Consider the following 18,192-nt stretch of genomic DNA (forward strand, 5'->3'; position numbering starts at 1 on the left):
CACCCAACTAAAATAAGTGCATAACTGAAGAAACAAGTTAATATAACCCCAGTACACAGAAGAACTTGGCAGCCTTGTGACAAGCCAGTGGCACAAGTGCGGACTAACTGGAATACAGAGGTGCTTGAAACAAGTTTTCACGTGGAAGTAAACTACCTTGCATACTATAACASTCTGAATGGCTTTGAAAGTCAACCATACCCATGGCTTTCTGTACTCATTCCCATTTCTTACAGCTTCCTATGGATAAGCCTAAAAGTTTTAGAAAGTTGACTTGCTCTTAGCATTAACTCACACATCTTAACACTCATTTTTCTTCATAGAAAAGCAGGTCTTCTTCAAGTTAGTATTTAACTAAAATGCTTAATCTGATTTCTCCATCCTCTTGGGGACTTGTATACACTTTATAAAAAGTTAGAGTTCAGTTCCTCTCAAGGAGACACACAACATTTTAGTAACAAATGTACATAATACAAGTCTTATCATTCAACTTCTGAAAGCCCGTAAAGCATGTTTAGAACACTAAAGTACAATGACTTCTCTTCTGTTTGGCCAACTTCATAGACACACGCTGCCAGGTAAAGCCTACTTCAATTGTAGTAAATATTTTCCAAAAGAAATTCTAATAAAATCCTGGAAGAAGGATTATAATACACCAAAGTTCATTCAGAATTCCTCAGACAAAACTTTAAAACCAAATTGCCATTAATCACATTCTTCATGAGAAGCCAGACTCAAGTAGCCCTCTATGAYCTTTACCACTCCTGCCCTCCAGCCAACTGCATGTTCATACAGGCTGATGTGAGTGACAGTCATCGTTAATGTGATCACAGAAGCAGCATCTAATACTGCTCAGTTGCTGGTCTTACTAGATCAGGTCAAAAGTTTCTATGATGCAGAAAATCCTTTAAGCATTCTTTCAATATCACTTGACAGCTTCATCAATATGCCACATACACCTTCTGAGCATACTGTGGTCAGTGCAGTACTCACTAAAACAGCATGCTTGTCAAGTAGGAATCCCTGTGTGTTGAAATAGACTGTAAAAGCACTTTCCTATGGTTAAGATTTTTTTGGTTTGCATTTCTTTACCACAATGACTCATTCTTACCTCCTATTTATTTTTCCAATCATTTATGCCCTGTGATCAAGATGGTTAACCTGGTTCCAACACTTCCACAATCTATCCAGAAAGATGTTTTTCATTACTTCACACATCAAGATTAAAAAAAAAATAAAAATAAAAAACAAAACCAACAAAACACAAAAACCAACCAAACAAAAAACTCAAGAGTTATGCCTAAGGGCAGCTAAAGTTCTTGCATGAACATGCATATAACCTGTTCAGCTTCTTTCAGAATGCTCCTTTATTTATGCTGTAACCATGATAATTTGACAGTGACTGATCAGTCTTACTCGCAAACTTTTCCATTACTTTTATTCAAGAAGTTACAATCTCTGTCTAAAAACTAAAATGTCTATCTCTGAAATACAAAAGTCTTGGCGCAACAGTAACCTTCTCCCCTCTTCACTTTACATCCCCTCCCCTTTAATGTTGCTGCAAGAATTTGCATTACTTTGTACCTTATAACAAAAGGGCTATTTTCAGCAGAAAAATAAAAAGCATAGGCAAAGTAACACTGTCATGCTCTATTTGACAGAATTATCTAATCACAGAAAAAAAGAAAAAAGTAAAACCAAAACAAGCTCAGCTAGTACAAGAATTTGAAGTCATCCAGTAACCTGCTGCATCGCAATACACAGCGCAATTTCCATCATTTTGCCTACAATCACACCAGAAGCCAGCACAGTATCTGCATTATGATCTTTAGCTGACGCACGAACTACATGGTCAGCTTTTATTGACTTCGGTACAAAACCTCAGAGTGCAGCACCCAGCTCTTTAAGGAAAGCTTCTTATGATGAACTATTACGTACAAGCTTTGATCTACTGAAAATAATATCCCTTTCTATGCTTAAGGGTTAGATTTTAATTCAACAGCCTTTTAAAATGCWTCAAAATCAATTCAGAATGCAAGCACAATATTGCTTGCAGGGAAGTCACATGTAACATTACGTACCATAAGATTCAGATCACTTCAAGAGATCTAAAGCCGTTTGTCTTGCACTGTCTCGTTTGTCTAACCAGCAGGCAAAGTTATCTACATGAGCTGTTGAAAGCCAGAAGAGAGCTGGGCTGATGAGTTAAAAGAGAATGACTATCACATGCTCTGACACTGTGATACACTTCAATAAAGCACTTTAGAGAATACTGTCTATGACTGTAGAAGCCATCTTCAACCTGGTTCGTTAACTAATAACTTCAATATGAATTGGTTAACATCCTCGGGTATTTAGAAATATTCCTGACTGTACACATAAACAGTTGCAGAACACACTCCCAGGATGAGTACTTCAGCAGCTTTAAGACCATCAGATAAGCCTTATGGATACTAAGACACACTTTATTTTACTAATTAACTCAGAGATGTCACATGCTAAGAGAGTCCAAATTGCTGCTGTCAMACTAAGCATAGCCTAATCAAAGACCAACATTACCTCTCTTCTAGGTCCTATTTTTTTTTTTCAATGGGGAAAACAAAATATCCTAAACCAGTAGACTGAGTGAAAAATGCAGAACAGTTGTATTTTCCTTTTTCATTTTTGCTAGGGAAAGACTAGTCAGGGGTTTCATACTAAAGTATTGTAAAAGAGGAAAAATATTTCAGTGAGAGGAAAAATTTTAATTTTTCAATCTACCAATTTAGCACTAGTCTCCAGGGATTTATCAGGAGCTCTTAACTCAGTCTTCACCTAGCAGCATCAAAAAATACACTAATGGAAAGAATCAAGAATGAAAAGCACTGTCTTCTGGATCTTGCCATTAATGCACAGATACATTGATAGAACTTTCCAAACTGTAAATAGGTTCTGTCGAAACTTTGTGACAAGTTACAGTCAAGTTTCTGCTTATCCTATTGAAACAGATTGGTTTTGCAAAGCACACAGCCTACCCCAGTCTCAGCAACGAAGGGCTGAGAAGTCAAASACAAGCATGGCAACCTGCCAAACCCCAGGATCCCAATAGCCTTCCCTCCTCACTCTTTGGAACTCCAGGCTTGCTAAAATATACCCAGACGATTGCAGCATTTTGTGCTGATACTGTTAATTGAGTCACAGAAAGTTAAAGCTGATTCATAAAAGGAACACATCAGAAAAGAAAGCTTGCCAACATTTTACTTGCTCTTCAAAACAGCAATTAGAAAATATTTTCATTTGCCCTACAGGCCAGCAACAGAAAGATCCATGGTCTCTTTCAGCATATGGCACTRAACAGGCTTTTTAGTTTGAGGATTCATATTTGAAGTGTTTTGGAGCAAGAAGACCAGAAGCTGATTTACAGCTGGTCTGTCACAGGGTTATGGCAGCCACATGTTACACTTCCTCATTTCTGAGCTTCCCCTGGTAAGAGTAAAGTTCATGGAAACAGTAACTACCAGGTTTTTAACCTGTGTCTTCCATAGCATGAGCTTAAACATCAGCATTTGAAATAAAGTCTACCATTTCATATCCAAGGAAATATTCTGAGGGTGGTGGATAGGGATAAGGGAGCTGCAGGTTATCACCTGATTGCACACAAAACTAGAAATGCAATACCAATCAAGGTGATTACAGAGCCGAAGAGGGACAGACTTCTTACAAGACTGCAGCAAAACAGAGATTGTTCGGGCGCATTTAACACCACAGCATAAGGAAAGTAAACCATGGTAGGTATACAGTTGGAGTCATGGGAACAGAGATGTTAAAAGAACACGTTTGAGTTACATATAGGAAAGGAATAATGCATGGTTTGAACAAGTGAACAGGACTTTTCTGCTTCCATGTGCTCAAAGTATCTTTCTCATACACAAACTTGCGATTTTAATGTACAACTTAGCATAACAGAGGTTCCATTCCCTCACTCTACGCAGAAGGAATGATAACTACTTTTAATTAACCAGGTRACTCCAAGCATGCAAAGTTTAAGCATTCTTCCTTTGAGGACAATTTTAGCTGTTTGAGTTACCTTTACCCTGTATAGCATGGTGCATTAGACGCATTACAGAGCTATAACCCTGAATTAATTTCAACAGTAGCCATAAGCAAGGSCACCACCGCCCAGACAAGCAGATCAAGAGGGGCAGTATGAGCGGGGACACTCCGGGAGCCCTGGATACAGAAGTCAGAACAGAGCAGCTGTTTGAGGTCTGCTACAAAACCCCGGGCCAAGCAAAGAGCCCCACAAAGAACGCTACCGGGAAAGCGCAAAGCCTGTAAAAAGCGAAAAACTTCACTTCCACATCAAGACCTCCAACTACTTATGCCTCAAAGGCAAGAATGAAAGGTTGCTGATAAGACGAGAAACAAGAAGACAGATTCCACAGCCAAAACACGCTTTTCTCCGCAGAGGCCGTRCGCCGGGCCCCCGACAGCCAGGCTCACAGCGCCCTCGGGGCGCACCCTGCAGGGAGCAGCCYGCTCCGTCCCGTACCTGCAATATCCCACAGCTGCAGCCGCACCAAGGTCTTGCTGTCCCAGTTGATGACTTTGAGCGCGAAATCCACGCCGATGGTGGCCCGGTAGTGCTGGGAGAAGAGCTGGTGCACGTAGCGCTTGATAATGCTGGTTTTGCCGACGCCCAACTCTCCGATCACCAGCACCTTGAAGAGGTGCTCCCGGCACTCCGGCACGCCGCATCCCGATCCTTCCCCGCCGGCCATCCTCGGCCCTCCCTCCCTCCCGAGGAGGCCGGGCTGTCGGGGCCGCGGCTCTCCCGCTTCTAAACTTTCCCAGCCACCAACTTTCCTCCAACTTTCCCCAGCCGGCTCCCCGCAGGGCCGGCCCTCGCCGGGCGGGGGAAGACGGAGCGGGACGGAGAGTGGGAGGGAAGCAGGAGACTCCAGCCACCACCTGACTGCAGTCACAGGACACGGAAACTCCGCGGGCTTATAGCGGCCCGGGGGAGGGCGGCGGGAGGGGCCGGGGGAGGGACCCGGCCCGCCCCGCCGCTCCGGGACACCGGGTGGGAACGGGAAAGGGCCACGGCGGGAGGGAGCGGGAAAGGGCCAGCGTGGGAACGGGAAAGGGCCACGGCGGGAGGGAGCTCCCCGGCGGCTGCTTCGGGCGGGCCGGGCTGGGCTGGGAGCGCCCGGGCAGAGCGGGACGGCCGTAGCGGGAGCTCAGCTTCTAAAGAGGACTTAGGCCGGGGAAGTTTCACTTCCTTGACGGTGCCATAATTTGCTACCTTCTAGTAGCGGTGGCAGCGAAGTTTTCTCCCGGTGAAGTCTCTGAAAGTACCCGGGCTCGCTCCCCACCGTGTAGCAAAGGGTATTCTGTGGCAGAGAGGTTCGTGGGACAGAGGAATTTATTAGGATGCAYAGCAATAGGAGTGTTCCAGTGGCCGGGCCGGCACCCAGTCTCCTCTCTATTCCCAGCAGCCAGCCTGGAGACTCGGGGTGCTGTGCCCCGGCTGCCTCCCCGCCCTCGCAGGCCCTGCAGTGCGGCCTGGCTGCGTGTGGGCAGAGCCGGGCCCGGCCGGGGCAAACAGGGCATGGCACTGCGGGGAGGGCAGGGCAGGGCAGAGCCCGGCCGGGGCAAACAGGATCGGGCACTGCGGGGAGACATGGCCAAGCCGAGCCTGGCCGGGGCAAACAGAGCCTGCAGTGCGGGGAGGGCGGGGCAGACCCGAGCCCGGCCGGGACAAATAGGGCCGCGCCGAGACGGCTGCAGTGACGCAGCGATGGCTGCTSTGCGGAAAAGGCATGGGTGACCAGGGAAGAAACCATCTCCTCATCTGCAGGATTCCTGTCAAACACCTGCAGTTATATTTGGTTCCCTCCTGTTCCTTAATTCATCGATTTTCTTTTTTTAATCGCTCTCTGGTTATTTTAAAAATTACACCGGACAATTACAGAATCCCAGAATTATTTGGGTTGGAAGGGTCCTTACAGATCATCCAGTCCCAACCCCCCTGACATGGGCAGGGACATCTTCCACTAGACCAGGTTGCTCAAAGCCCCATCCAGCCAGGCTAGAACAAGTCCASGGATGGAGCATCCRCAGSCTCTCKGAAACAGACACTTTGTTAGAAAYCAACATGAAACGAATTTCCCGTCCTTAGGACCATGTAGTAGTACCACGTATGTTGACYATAAGTGCTTGGAAAAGATTTGATAACATGCTCTCCAAGTGAAACACACACCCCCAGGTGTCTGTGCCTGCAACAGGAGGTTGAAGTTTTGTGGCTYAGTGGTACTATCTCCATGCTGTAATGTTTTTTTATCATGTAAATACCTAAACAGAACTACTTAGTGCTTGAGAGCAATGACAGCCCAAAAGGGAAATGTTATGTGGCTGTCTAGACAGCATGTATGTACAGAGACAGATAACCCAGGAGAAGATCTGGTTAGCAGATGAGGGGATGCCCCCAGAGGGAATGAAAGTAGTGGTTAAAATATATGATAATTGATCCATCAAACAATCCTACTGATACTGTAATAGTTCTTTGCACATACTAAGTTTTTTGCTATGCTTTAAATTTGTGTGTTCAATAAAATGATCCAGACATCTTCAGGTGGCTTTTAGAGAATGTGTATTTCTATGTCACACAAAGATGGTCCATGCAATGTGGGTGGGAGTGGGTGAAAAGAAGAGCTATTTGGCAAAATATGGCAAACMAAAAAAAAAAGGCAGCATACTTGGCGAAAAATTGTGTTTGGAGATTTTAATTTAAATTTGTTAATTTGTCATGCTGTATTAGCTCCATTATAATTATTGTAATTAGTATTTACTTTCCCAGCAGTAACGATATTAGTGTATAAACTAGGGGAAGACTATAACTTAGACATTAGAGTTGTTTCTTTTCTTGATGGAGGGTGGCACAGGGTAGCACAGATTCCTGTCAAGAAATGAGACAAAGAAGTGAAACTGTCCTTATCTGGCAGGTTGAAAATGGGCGTGAGATGACACTACTTCAGGTACAGGTACTTTAACCATTATGGGTTCTGGTAAACCTCTCTATCTGTACCTAGCCTGAAGTCTGTCTGTTTGGTCACAACTGTGGTCCACTGAGGCAGGGAATTTGGCTGGCATGTACTGAAATTTCTACCTAGATAGGTGTCAAAGTTTTCCTTTGTCTTGCAAAAACCGAAGTGGGATGGAAATGAATTGTCACATGCTCACATAAGAGTGYAGCTGGGGTCTAGAATGAATGCAAAAGCCTTGTTCCTCAGGCTTAGATGTAGTCTTTGTGCCTTCATTTCCCACCACTGAGACAGTAATTACATTACTTTCCTAAATTATGGGAGAGTTATATTAATTGATTACTAGGTACATTCTGGAATTACATGCCAGGATGTGGAATGCTTGCATGTTGACTGCAAGCCTCTGATAGCATTAGATAAATTGTCTTTCCTTGCATTATAGCTCCCCATTATTTCCTCCATCCCTCCTACTCTTTTTTTCCCCCCCTTTTTTTTTAAATACAAGAAGGCAAGAGAGATATTCTGGTTTTGGTTGGGATAGAGTTATTGTATCAACTAAGTGAGCTATYGTTAACTGTACTATTGATAGTAAACTGAATACAAGTACTTCAGGATACCTAAGTTTTATCTCAACTACAAAAGAAGCATGTAATTTAATTTTTTTTTCTCACAGACTGATTTTGAGCAATTAGAACCAACATCAAAACCAAAGAAGTCAATAGAAGTCATCATCTGCTCACAGAAGTCAGCATAAAAAAAAACAAGGGCAAAATGTGACTGATAATTTGCCATGATTAATAGTTTAATCAGTACTAATTACATTGCATAATGCCAAACATGTAGCAGTAGATCTTGCCTGAACTAATAATTTGCCTTAATTTCATTAATATTAATTTTCATCAAGCTGGCGAGGACCTGTGTGAAACAGCTTGGAAAAATTCAGTCATTTACAGTCCCGTGTCTCTGGGGCAGTGCAATCATGTATGAGATTATGGAACAGAACATAATCAACACCCACCTAGTGCAGAGTAGGTAATCTTCATATTGTGARCTAAATTTCTGTGTCACTTGGTCTTTTACATGCAATTCTACTCTTTAACTGACTTCCCTTTGTCACTTAGATGTCAAAAAAAAACCTTCTATTGACCAAGGGCTGTTGACATTATGGTACCATAATTGGGATAACATCATCATATTTTATCTTCAGTTACCTGCACTAGGAGACCAGGAAAGGGTTATTTTTGGCCATATTACCTAGCTTATCTGGTTGGTTGCCTTTAAATGAGATGTGTGCTTCATATTTCAAATACGAAATAAAAACTGGTTTTGGTGGGTTTTTTTTTTGGTTTGTTTTTTTTTCTTTCTGTGCACTGGAAGTCTCAGGAATGAGGAAGAGAAATGTGTATCTTACAAAACAGGCTTTTGATACTCTCTTAATTGAAAGATTGAAGTGAATATTTTTTTTCTTTTTTACTATTGCTGTTTGTTGATATCAGCCTGCCCACTCAATGGGTTCCTTTGCTAAATTATTTTTATCCATGTCAGAACATTCGCTTCCAACAACAGCTGGATTTAAGGAACTGGCTGGTCACTGGAAATGGTACAGAAATTTTAATAGCCTCATGATCACCACACAATGAACTGATGAAATAGTTTAACTTGTAAGACAACACTGTAGCTTCCTATTTTTCTGATCCGTGATGTCTTTTGTATCTGTCTTACTTCAAGACTRCTTCTTCTGATCTTTCCCATGTTAGTCTCTCTTCCACTTCCTCTACAACACCATTTTGCCTTATCTCCCGTGTTCATCATACCAGCTTGTAGTTTTTTAACCACTTCCCTTTTTGCCTTGTTTTTCTTTGGGTTTTTTTTTTCCCTGTATTTTTCTTTCCTTTCCCCTGCATCTTCTTTTTCTCCCGACCTCAGTTTAGGGCTTTCATTTTTTGCCTTTTTTTATGATTTTGTTCTTTCATACTTGCTTTCTTGTTCCTCTGAATTTTTTCTCCTCTGAAGTGAATGAGAGATTTTTCATGTTCCTACTTGTCAGCCAGTGGTGARAAAGGGATGGCAGCAGGTTCAGCCAGTTAGACCAGGAAAGCTGCAGGAGGCACATTCTTGCCTGAAGCAGAGGGATGCATTTAACTTCGTCTGCAGTTGTGCTAGAAGTCGAATTCATAGCTGAAGGGGTGGTGTGAGTAGCTGAAAAAGTGGAAGAAGTACGACACATGGACAATTCCCTGTGTACAATAGGAAGCAGCACAGATGACTGAATGCTTTCATTTAACAGTGGGTTTTGAGGGAAATGTCCCAAAGTACTACCTTTAGTGATTGTGGCATACAAACAGTAGAGATCAAAGTAGAAATGGAAGTCAGGGGGCCTTTCATAAAAATGCTTCTGTGATCAAGTAAAACATTGGACAGTAATGCATGTACACAAGAGGACTGAATTAATGTTAACTGAAACTTAGAAATGAGTTTTCAGTCTGCAAATTCATGCCTAGATTTTCCCCACTGAAAATGTTGTCCATCAGCTGTATGACAGCATGAACAGAAAGCTTAAGATTGTGTGTTAGCATGAGCCTGCCCGGGGCTTCACTTCCTGCCAGGCAATATGACACACTTGWCTCCCAACCACAAATTTAACTGAGTGATGCAGGCTTGAACTTGTAATACATCCACAGCCTGCATACAGGAGAGTTCTACTGATACTTGAAAGATGTAGTTGGAGTGATTTCTGTGTCAGTTGTAAAATATATCTCAGATGCATGCATAAAAAACTATTATTAAGCAACCGTAAGTATATCTTGCAAAATCCAGAAAAATAGATATTACTTTTTATTTTAAACTAGTAAAATWATGGTGTAAAAAGTGAAGTAATGAAAGGATCCTTCTGTCCAGAAGAGTAAGAGAAACCAGCCATGAAGAGGTCATGTCAAACAGTGACATTTGCCAGTCTTTGGCAAATACCTGGAGAGATGCCTGATGATCCCARGCAGAAGGCTCTTTCCTGAAGCCTGATGGTCTTGTGCAGAGGATGGAYAGTCTTCCTCAGCCTAACTCGACTGTAGTCTATGTAAGCAAGTGATGGACTTGGAATACCAGTTTCACATAGCAACCAAGCTTACTTGTTCCTCAGTTATAGTCTTTCTGTTATCCAGATTCTGAGCTACATTAGTTTTATAGTTACTTCTATTCTTTTGAAAAGTGTTRTGTGCCTTTTTGGTTACCAGGAGGTGAATGAATACTGTACTGCTGGGGCACTGAGTGACTGAGAGACTCTATCATCATCTGGATGTGACTGCAACACATAAAGGAGGGSCAAGCAGTGGTGGAAGTGCTACAGATCTGCTGATTTCTTCTCTGACTTCTTTTGGTAAATATATGTCTAAATAGACAACAGACTGAGAGAAAAAGCTTTTGAACTGTCTCCSCTGCAAATATTTATTATTTCCTCTTTACATAGGAGAGTGGTAATTTTTTTGCCTTCATTATCAGCACTCTGAAGAAGATRATAGTTCAATACTCTTGTATTGAACCAGTGTAATGAACCCCTGGAGTGTAGTTGGCAGGTAGATTTGTGGCAAAATAGGTAAATACTTCATCATTGCAACTCTGAAGACTGAGRCCAGGAGGGAGTACAGCCATTGACTGGGATTCAGATAAGCAGGATGAAATAGCTGTTGGAAGACTGAGGAAATTATTATGATAAAATCTTTCAGCTTCTTTTACTAGCTGTTCACTCTAGGTTGTGTGTGGACCTTATTCCCTCTACACCTTCTCTCACACTCACTAGCCATACCCTCATTCTTCTCAGTACTCCCAAGCCACCACTCCCAGGGGTAGGAAGAGAACAGAAGTTCTCTGTGAAAGGCCCCTGCTTTCCATCCACAGTGACTCCACCTGATCTCTTCCATAGTCAGGTTCATTTTGATCTCTCATCAGCAGAGAAGACAAGGTAATGATCTRTTTGGTGATGATTAACTATCACCAAACATGGGGGCTGTGAGCATCTGAAGGTGGGGAAGGGTGAGAGGATTTATTCCAAAGCAGCAAAGTGTAKCATCTCCAGCTGGGCACAGGTGGGCTGCAGGGAAACATTTTTGTGTTTTATATGGTTTTAAAACCGGAATACTGAAAAGTTCTAGAAATTCCTTATTATGTTTATGCTGAGATCTCATCATAATGTTTTGTGTCATTCTTATCTAAAATCGTTATCATTTTTAGCTTATCTTGTTTGAGAAGTATATTTTTCCTATACCACACTAACAGTATCTGCAGCTACGGAYGTGTGACTAAAGATATGACTTGGAAACATAGATACCAAGTTACATAGATACTTAGAGTGACAAGTGACAATTAGRCACTATTATAAATAAATCCATATTGATTTACAAATTTAACTTTAATTAGTTAAAGTTTATTTAATTTTAACAACCCTTTAAAGCGGCAGGATTTGTTGGAGCTTACATGTGGAGCAAAGCAGGAAAACTGAAACAGAAAGCATTCTGTGACCTTTTGTAAACTGTTGGARTAAGTCCCCATTCTGCTCACATACTTAAGCAAAAGTGGAAACTCAGTCATTGTGACTCATCCCATCCTCTGCACTTTCTAGAGTTCATTCCTGTACATGAGCTTTGGCACATGCAGCCAGGTTCTTATTTTTTGTGGTGGGACACAGAGYGGAAAAGACCAGTATTATTGCAGATCTGGAAAAATACGGTCTGTGTGGCTTAAACAGACCATGAGGCCATGTAATGGAGGAAGCTTATTACGATCAAAGTAAATAATAGTTTCAGTGTAATTTATGGGGAGATTGTGTTGGAATTTAGGTTGCTGTGTCTCTTTCTTAAAACTGGTTTTAATTGTAAGCTGATAAAATTAATGTTTGAACTGGTGTCCAAAAGCACACTGACCAATTTTAAGGGTTTTTTTAATGGATATGAGAAGTTTGATATGTGCTACCCTGTATCAGTTTTCAAGATCCTACTGCCAAACACAGGAGTTCAAACCTTTCCCACCTGAAGAAAGGCTTTTGATCTTTGACTTGGGATAATAATTTCCAGCCCTCCAGCTGCCCCCCCCCCCCCCCCCCCCCCCCCCCCCCCCCCCCCCCCAGTTCATTATTGAGAAATGGTTGAACAGGCATTGTTGACAGGTTTTAGAGCTTTTCAGCCTGAGGCAGTTACCTATAGARCAATARTGGAGATTCCCAGTCCTCTTTACTGGCAAAGCTAGTAACACCTGCTGCAATACTGTATGATCCTCATTGCTCCTCTGGTTTTATAGGTATGGCCCTACTCTCAACCATTAAAAAAATTAAAAACCAAACCAACCAAACAACAAAAAAAACCAAACCCAAACCAAACTAACAAAAAACAAAACAAAATAAAAAACTCTTCTCTGTCAGACTCAATCTGTATCAAATTTGATTTGATAAATAATAAATGAAAATGTATTTTGATAAACAGAATAATGGGCTTTTTCAGTCATCATTTTTGAAGGAAAAGTATGACAATAACATTTTTGGAAGAMAAATACAGTGTGTGGCTATTATGACTGTGATAACAAAGCTGGGTTTAATGCCCAATCGCTTTACCTGTATTTGCAGACAAAACAGCTTTTAGATTAATCATTCACTGAGRAAAACATTTTTTYYTTTTTYTTTTTTCTTTTTTCCTTCTTATTTTTTTAATTGGTTTGTAAGCAGGATTAGAGTGCCCTTGAAGCCATTTTCTTTCTTGAATGTGTATTCCATCATGGTGTTTCAGTTCTTAACCTGCCCCCAGCTCTTTTTTGCCAGATCTTTCCTGAGGAGCAGCACCACTCAGCCCACGGAGAGCTGGCAGCCAGGGAATGGGGTCTGAGTGCTTTTGCCAGCTGGCTGATCAGCTGAGGGACAAGGACAATACCTTATCTATGCTTGCTCTGGTCAGCTCCCAGGACATTCTTRTCCTTTAGACTGGCATGACTCTTGGGTCAGTGCCAGTTTTCATCACTGTACTGCTTTTCTATGTGCACACTGCTTCTTTTTGCTGTAGTTATTTATCATTTTTCCATCATTTTCGTTTTACTTGTGGTGATCATCCAAATCACTGCTGCCTGATTTCTGCATTGTTACCAACAGTCATAAGCTACTGTCAGTTGGATCTCGTTAAGCTGCAGCTTTATTCCCTCAGCCTCTATTCTGTGGAGAACTCATTGCCTACATATCTCTAAACTGTCTGAACATAAAAGGAAATAAAGAACTCACTCTAGGCATAAATCCCAGTAACTGAACATCTGTGTCTAATGCTTTTGATATACTCTTCTAAAAGACAGCTGCAGGTGGTTTTGCCAGTAAATAATTGTGCACTTGTCCATATGTAAAGTTTCAAAAGCCCAGGTTCACTGGCTTTTATTTTGTTTGGTTGGWTTTTTTAATCCATAAAKTTCCATATCTAGTGAGAGAGGTGAACTAATTAAGGAAAATTATGAACCATACCCATATCAGATCAATATATTTGGAACATTTTTGCAAGCTGAATAACAATCAGGCTGAAAAATAGGGATGTGAATGTTTCTAATTCCATAGGCAGCAATGAGCAAGGAAAGGRTCATCTGGTTTAATGTCTGCTACCAAGATTATTATTTATTAGTTTTCAAAGTACTGTGAAGAGAGTGCATAAAAGTGCCACTGGGTTACATATTTAGGTTAAGTATTGTTCTTCCAATTGGAGTACTTGGAATGCAGTTACAATCTTTATCTCACTTTCCATCTCACCATAGTAACATGAATTATGTACCAAATCTTTCTATTTCCAAGTGCCTCATTTTGTGAACACAGTCTGTTTATGTCAGAGATAATATTTTCAGGCTGTACACTTTATATCATTCACAAGAAAACTAATTCAGTACAGACATCTCACAGTCCAATCATGATGAAAATTATGGTAGCCTAAAATGAGGTACTGATTTTCTATTTTTGTTTCTTTGATGCCTCTTTTTATTATTTTCTCCTGCTTTCTCCTGATAAGGCACTCTACTGAAGAAATTTGACTGCTCTAAGTAGCTTTTTAAGATACTGTTAATTTTACAAACCAGACATGATTTGTTAGTCTGTCATTTAATTTATAGAAACAAAAAGTACCTGACTGCTTCAGAGGTGATGCAGTCTGCAGTTTGTTCCCTTGTTTGTTTCAYCTAATCCTGTAACTAATGATATTGATATCAACTATTTTAGTGGTTAATATTTGCTTTTGTCATAGAGATAGTTCGCAAATACTAACCTCGTCTCAAACATCCACACTGCAGATTTGATGGGATAAAGTATTGTGGACCACAAAACACAAAGCTACTCCTTTTCCAAGCTGTTCCAACTCTGAGTCAGTGATTTGTCTGTGCAACAAACATACTAAGTTCTTTACACGAAGCTTCCAGATGAAGGACATTTTCTTCCTAACAACAAGCTGGCTGGTCACAGAGATCAGGACTCATCTCTTCTGAGCTACTTTGCAGTTGCTTCCCATCACAGATGCAAAACACCAAAGAATCCAATTCTTGGCAGAAGGAAAATCACTYACAAAACACAGAGTTACAGATTGCATATATAGAAGTTCCATTTAGAACTGAAGGTGTTTATTTAAAATGTCCCAAAGCCACAGCTGACATAACTTCCTTTTGCTGGACCTGGCAAACACTTTCTGTCTTACATGTGATTGTGTGTGTGCTACAGATCAGAGGGCCTGTTTTTTCATAATTGGTTCTCAGATGTGTATAAAATTTAACAACCATAAACAGTCTTTTCAGAAAGCAGCTTGTCACATGACATGTATGGATACCAACCAAGTTTTTTCTTTTTGTTCTTTTTCTCCTAAATGAAAAAATTTCTTTCAACAGCCTCTCATAAACTACTTCAAAGAAGTCTTCTCAAATCCTTTTTTTTTTCCCCCAGATGACCTACTATTCTACTTCTTCCCAGAAAATTAGTCAAGATGTTTGAAATTTGAGGAGTGTGACCTAACAGCAAATTTGATTTTTTTAAACCAATAATGTTTTTCAGGAGTCCTGATTTTGTTTTCAATGATATTTTAGTTTATATCTGTCAACTACAGTGAAGATATATCTGCAAATGGGTGAGGCCTGGAGCAAAATTTGTAGTTTTGGAAGACTACAAGGCTGACAAAAAACAGTCTCAACCCAACACAGTAATTAAGTTATGCTTAGTGTCAAACAGATGAATTAGTGTAGGAAGGATGAGATTCATGCCTCAAAGTAACACATTTAATATGCCAACATATTAAAYGTTGTCCATTCTAAAGAGTGTGAATTCTAACCACGTGTTGTCATTTCCGTGGGTATTTTTCAGTGGACTTTTTTTGCTCAGTACAGGTGACTGAAACTGAGTTTTTGCTTAGTTAAGAAATAATGTTCTATTAAGAAATAATATTCTACTTGAAAAGCCAAGCATTCAAAATTATGAAATGCCAGAAATGAGACCGTCCATGCAACTTTAATTTGGAGCTATATTATGTGCCAGTCCTTAACAGCACAACTATCCTCTTTCCCTGTTCCCAGCTCCATTCATTGTMGTGGAGTATGCTTGGAGAATCCAACATCTGTTCACTATTTTTATCCTCGTTGCTTAACTAGTGGCTRCACCATGGAATGAGTGCGGAATTATTTCTTTCCTCATGATCCTTTCCAGAGCAGATTAGAGCGCAAAGGTGTCCAAATGAATGGTGAGTCCATAACAGTCCATATGGCTGCTATGAGATGAAACGCATCATTATGTCCATTTGATGTCTGTGAAAGTGGAACAAAATCCTGTCTCGAGGCCATGCAGGGAATCAATGGCAGAACTGAAATTTGGGTCCCAGTCCAGTGCTCATTCTCCTGGATGAAGCCATTTTCCTCCTGTAAACGCTGAGCAGCCTTGGCTCTCATTGACTTTGTAGTTTTGAGCATTCATCATGTTTGCTCACCATCACAGCGCTGGTAACCTTAAAAAGCTCGGCCAGAAGACAAAAGCCTCAATAGACAGAGTTGTKCTACCCCTGAAGAAACAAAAGCAAATGCCTCATTTAAACAAGCTTTTCAATGGCACGATGAAACCAAATGAAACTGTGTATTTTTGTTGTGCTAATGCTCTCCCTTTTTCACTTCAAAACCCACATTTCTTCCTTGTGACTTCTTCAGTGTACCCACTGGGGAAGACACCAGTTGTGCTGGGGGTGGCACAGAGCCACACTGGGAACAACTATCAGGCCAGAACTGGTGTGACAATTCATGATCTGGTGCACTGCTGCCCAACATAATGTGGGATGGATCGTTTCACCTGCTTTCCTGTGATGGGACTCGGGGAKGTAGCATAAATCATGCTATTATGATTAAAAAAATAATAAAAATCATAAAAAAATTATTTCTCTGAGAGTTATTAGGACTTAATTAAGGCTGGAAGCCTCCTACATATCACTGAAAGGAATGACCTTGTTCAATGCCTGGTAGTTGAAGGACTTATGGGCAAATGAACATGCARTCCTTGCAAACCCATAGGCTATCTTTCCTTGGTAAACCAGGAGCAATTCAGAAACTGTTTGGATAGGTAAATCAAAATTATTTTCTTTCAACTGTCATGTTCCTGAACTAGAGTGCTAATGTATTTTGGACACAAAAAAGTACATAAATAGATTCGAAAAATCTAGAAACTAAAAGCTCTACGCTTTCATGCCCATGCCTGGGGTCATGCAATTCCTTTAGRTTTTCTGACAAAATGTACTTTTTGGTTAATACAATTTAGCTCGTTAAACTCGTTTAACGAATAAAAGCAGCATATCCTATGATAATTGCTGTATGATCAATACATGATGATTGTCCATTTTTTTGCTAAAATGCCTTCCTCAGTATGTTTTGGAGTGCATATTTTTCAAAGGAATTTCAGAAAAGAGACCCATTTCCTGGGCTTGTCTAGAATGTGGATCTATAGATAAATAGCCAAACTTTCAACTTCTGGAAGCAGTTAATTGCTCTTGATGTGGTATATGCCCCACAGAATTTTCAGATGAGATTTGAAACTAGATCATATGTGCTTTGATCTGTGGGCATTTTGTGTAACATAGTTGCATGCGAAGAAACTCTGGCTTTTAGTGGAGATTGGCAAACACCAGARCAAGTCTCTGTGAAACACATGCAGTGAAGTCTGGGGACCCTTCTCCCACTTCACCATTGACCAGCATGTGCATTTGCTGTCTGTCTCATGCTATGTTCACTCCCAAATAGTTCATGATGATTAAAACATACCACCAAGTTATCAGAGAATTGGGTGTTTCTTGTGTCATTAGAGACTGCTCAAAGTTTGGATGACAACTCACTATCTCTGCCTGCCAAAGCTATCACTATATTGCACCAGGSTTTTCCATTTTGCATCCTCACTCCATGAGAACTCTGAACAGCTGTGAGAACAATCATCTGGGAGCTTCTSGTAACTGGTACAGTATTTTTAGCAGCCCCAAAATTAATTACCTAAATTGTTGGGCTTTAAGCTCAYGTGTAAGGACTGAAAACCTATAAACCAGAGACGGTAGCATATGTGTGGCATATAATTAAAGCTCTTTAATGACACCCACAGAGCTCTTAGTGGAGAAGCACCTCACAGCAGTGGAAATATTTGCAATTATAAAGAGAAATTACCCAAAGAACTTGCAGCCTACTTGCACATAGAGAAGACACCAAGCGGGACAACTCTCCTATACTATGAACTTCAAAAGCTAAACAAGACTAATGGGCAAGTTGAGCAGAACTATGAAACTGTTCTAATCTAAAGTACATTGACTATTAATCTATTTTGCTTTGTTTTGTGTTTCATAAATGAATAAAACTTCTGTCCCTTGAGTGGGCTAMTGAATATAATATTAGCAAGGGAAAAGAAAATGTTCCCAAATAATTTAAGGAGCATATTGTTTTAAGGAAGATCATGCACTAGGCATGGAAGCATTTGGAAACATTTCCACACAGCATGACATACTCCTAGGTTGTTCCATGACAGCTCTCCCTATTTGCAATGAAACAAATCCATTCTACAGATAATTAACACAACGTGGCTGTCCTTTGTTATTTGCTCTCCTTTCTGCTAGGAAGGACGAGCATGATTGGAAATGACATCTCTTGTTCAGCTGCAAACATTGCTTAATGTAGT

At 40.8% G+C, this 18,192-nt stretch overlaps 1 protein-coding gene across 1 annotated transcript in view; it reads right to left on the minus strand.

Annotated features, from left to right (window-relative positions):
- The window catches only part of RAB32 (RAB32, member RAS oncogene family), a 22,726-nt gene extending 17,738 nt beyond the window's left edge, over positions 1-4,988 (minus strand). Inside the window, exon 1 of the mRNA XM_057364007.1 lies at positions 4,532-4,988. Coding sequence (XP_057219990.1) covers positions 4,532-4,760 — 229 coding nt within the window. The 5' untranslated portion in view covers positions 4,761-4,988. The remainder of the gene's footprint in view (positions 1-4,531) is intronic.
- Positions 4,989-18,192: the final 13,204 nt, after the last annotated feature.

This window comes from Malurus melanocephalus, unplaced genomic scaffold (assembly GCF_030028575.1).
Source record: "Malurus melanocephalus ecotype Western Australia unplaced genomic scaffold, MMel_1.1 scaffold_33, whole genome shotgun sequence".
In the NCBI taxonomy this organism is placed as follows: domain Eukaryota; kingdom Metazoa; phylum Chordata; class Aves; order Passeriformes; family Maluridae; genus Malurus; species Malurus melanocephalus.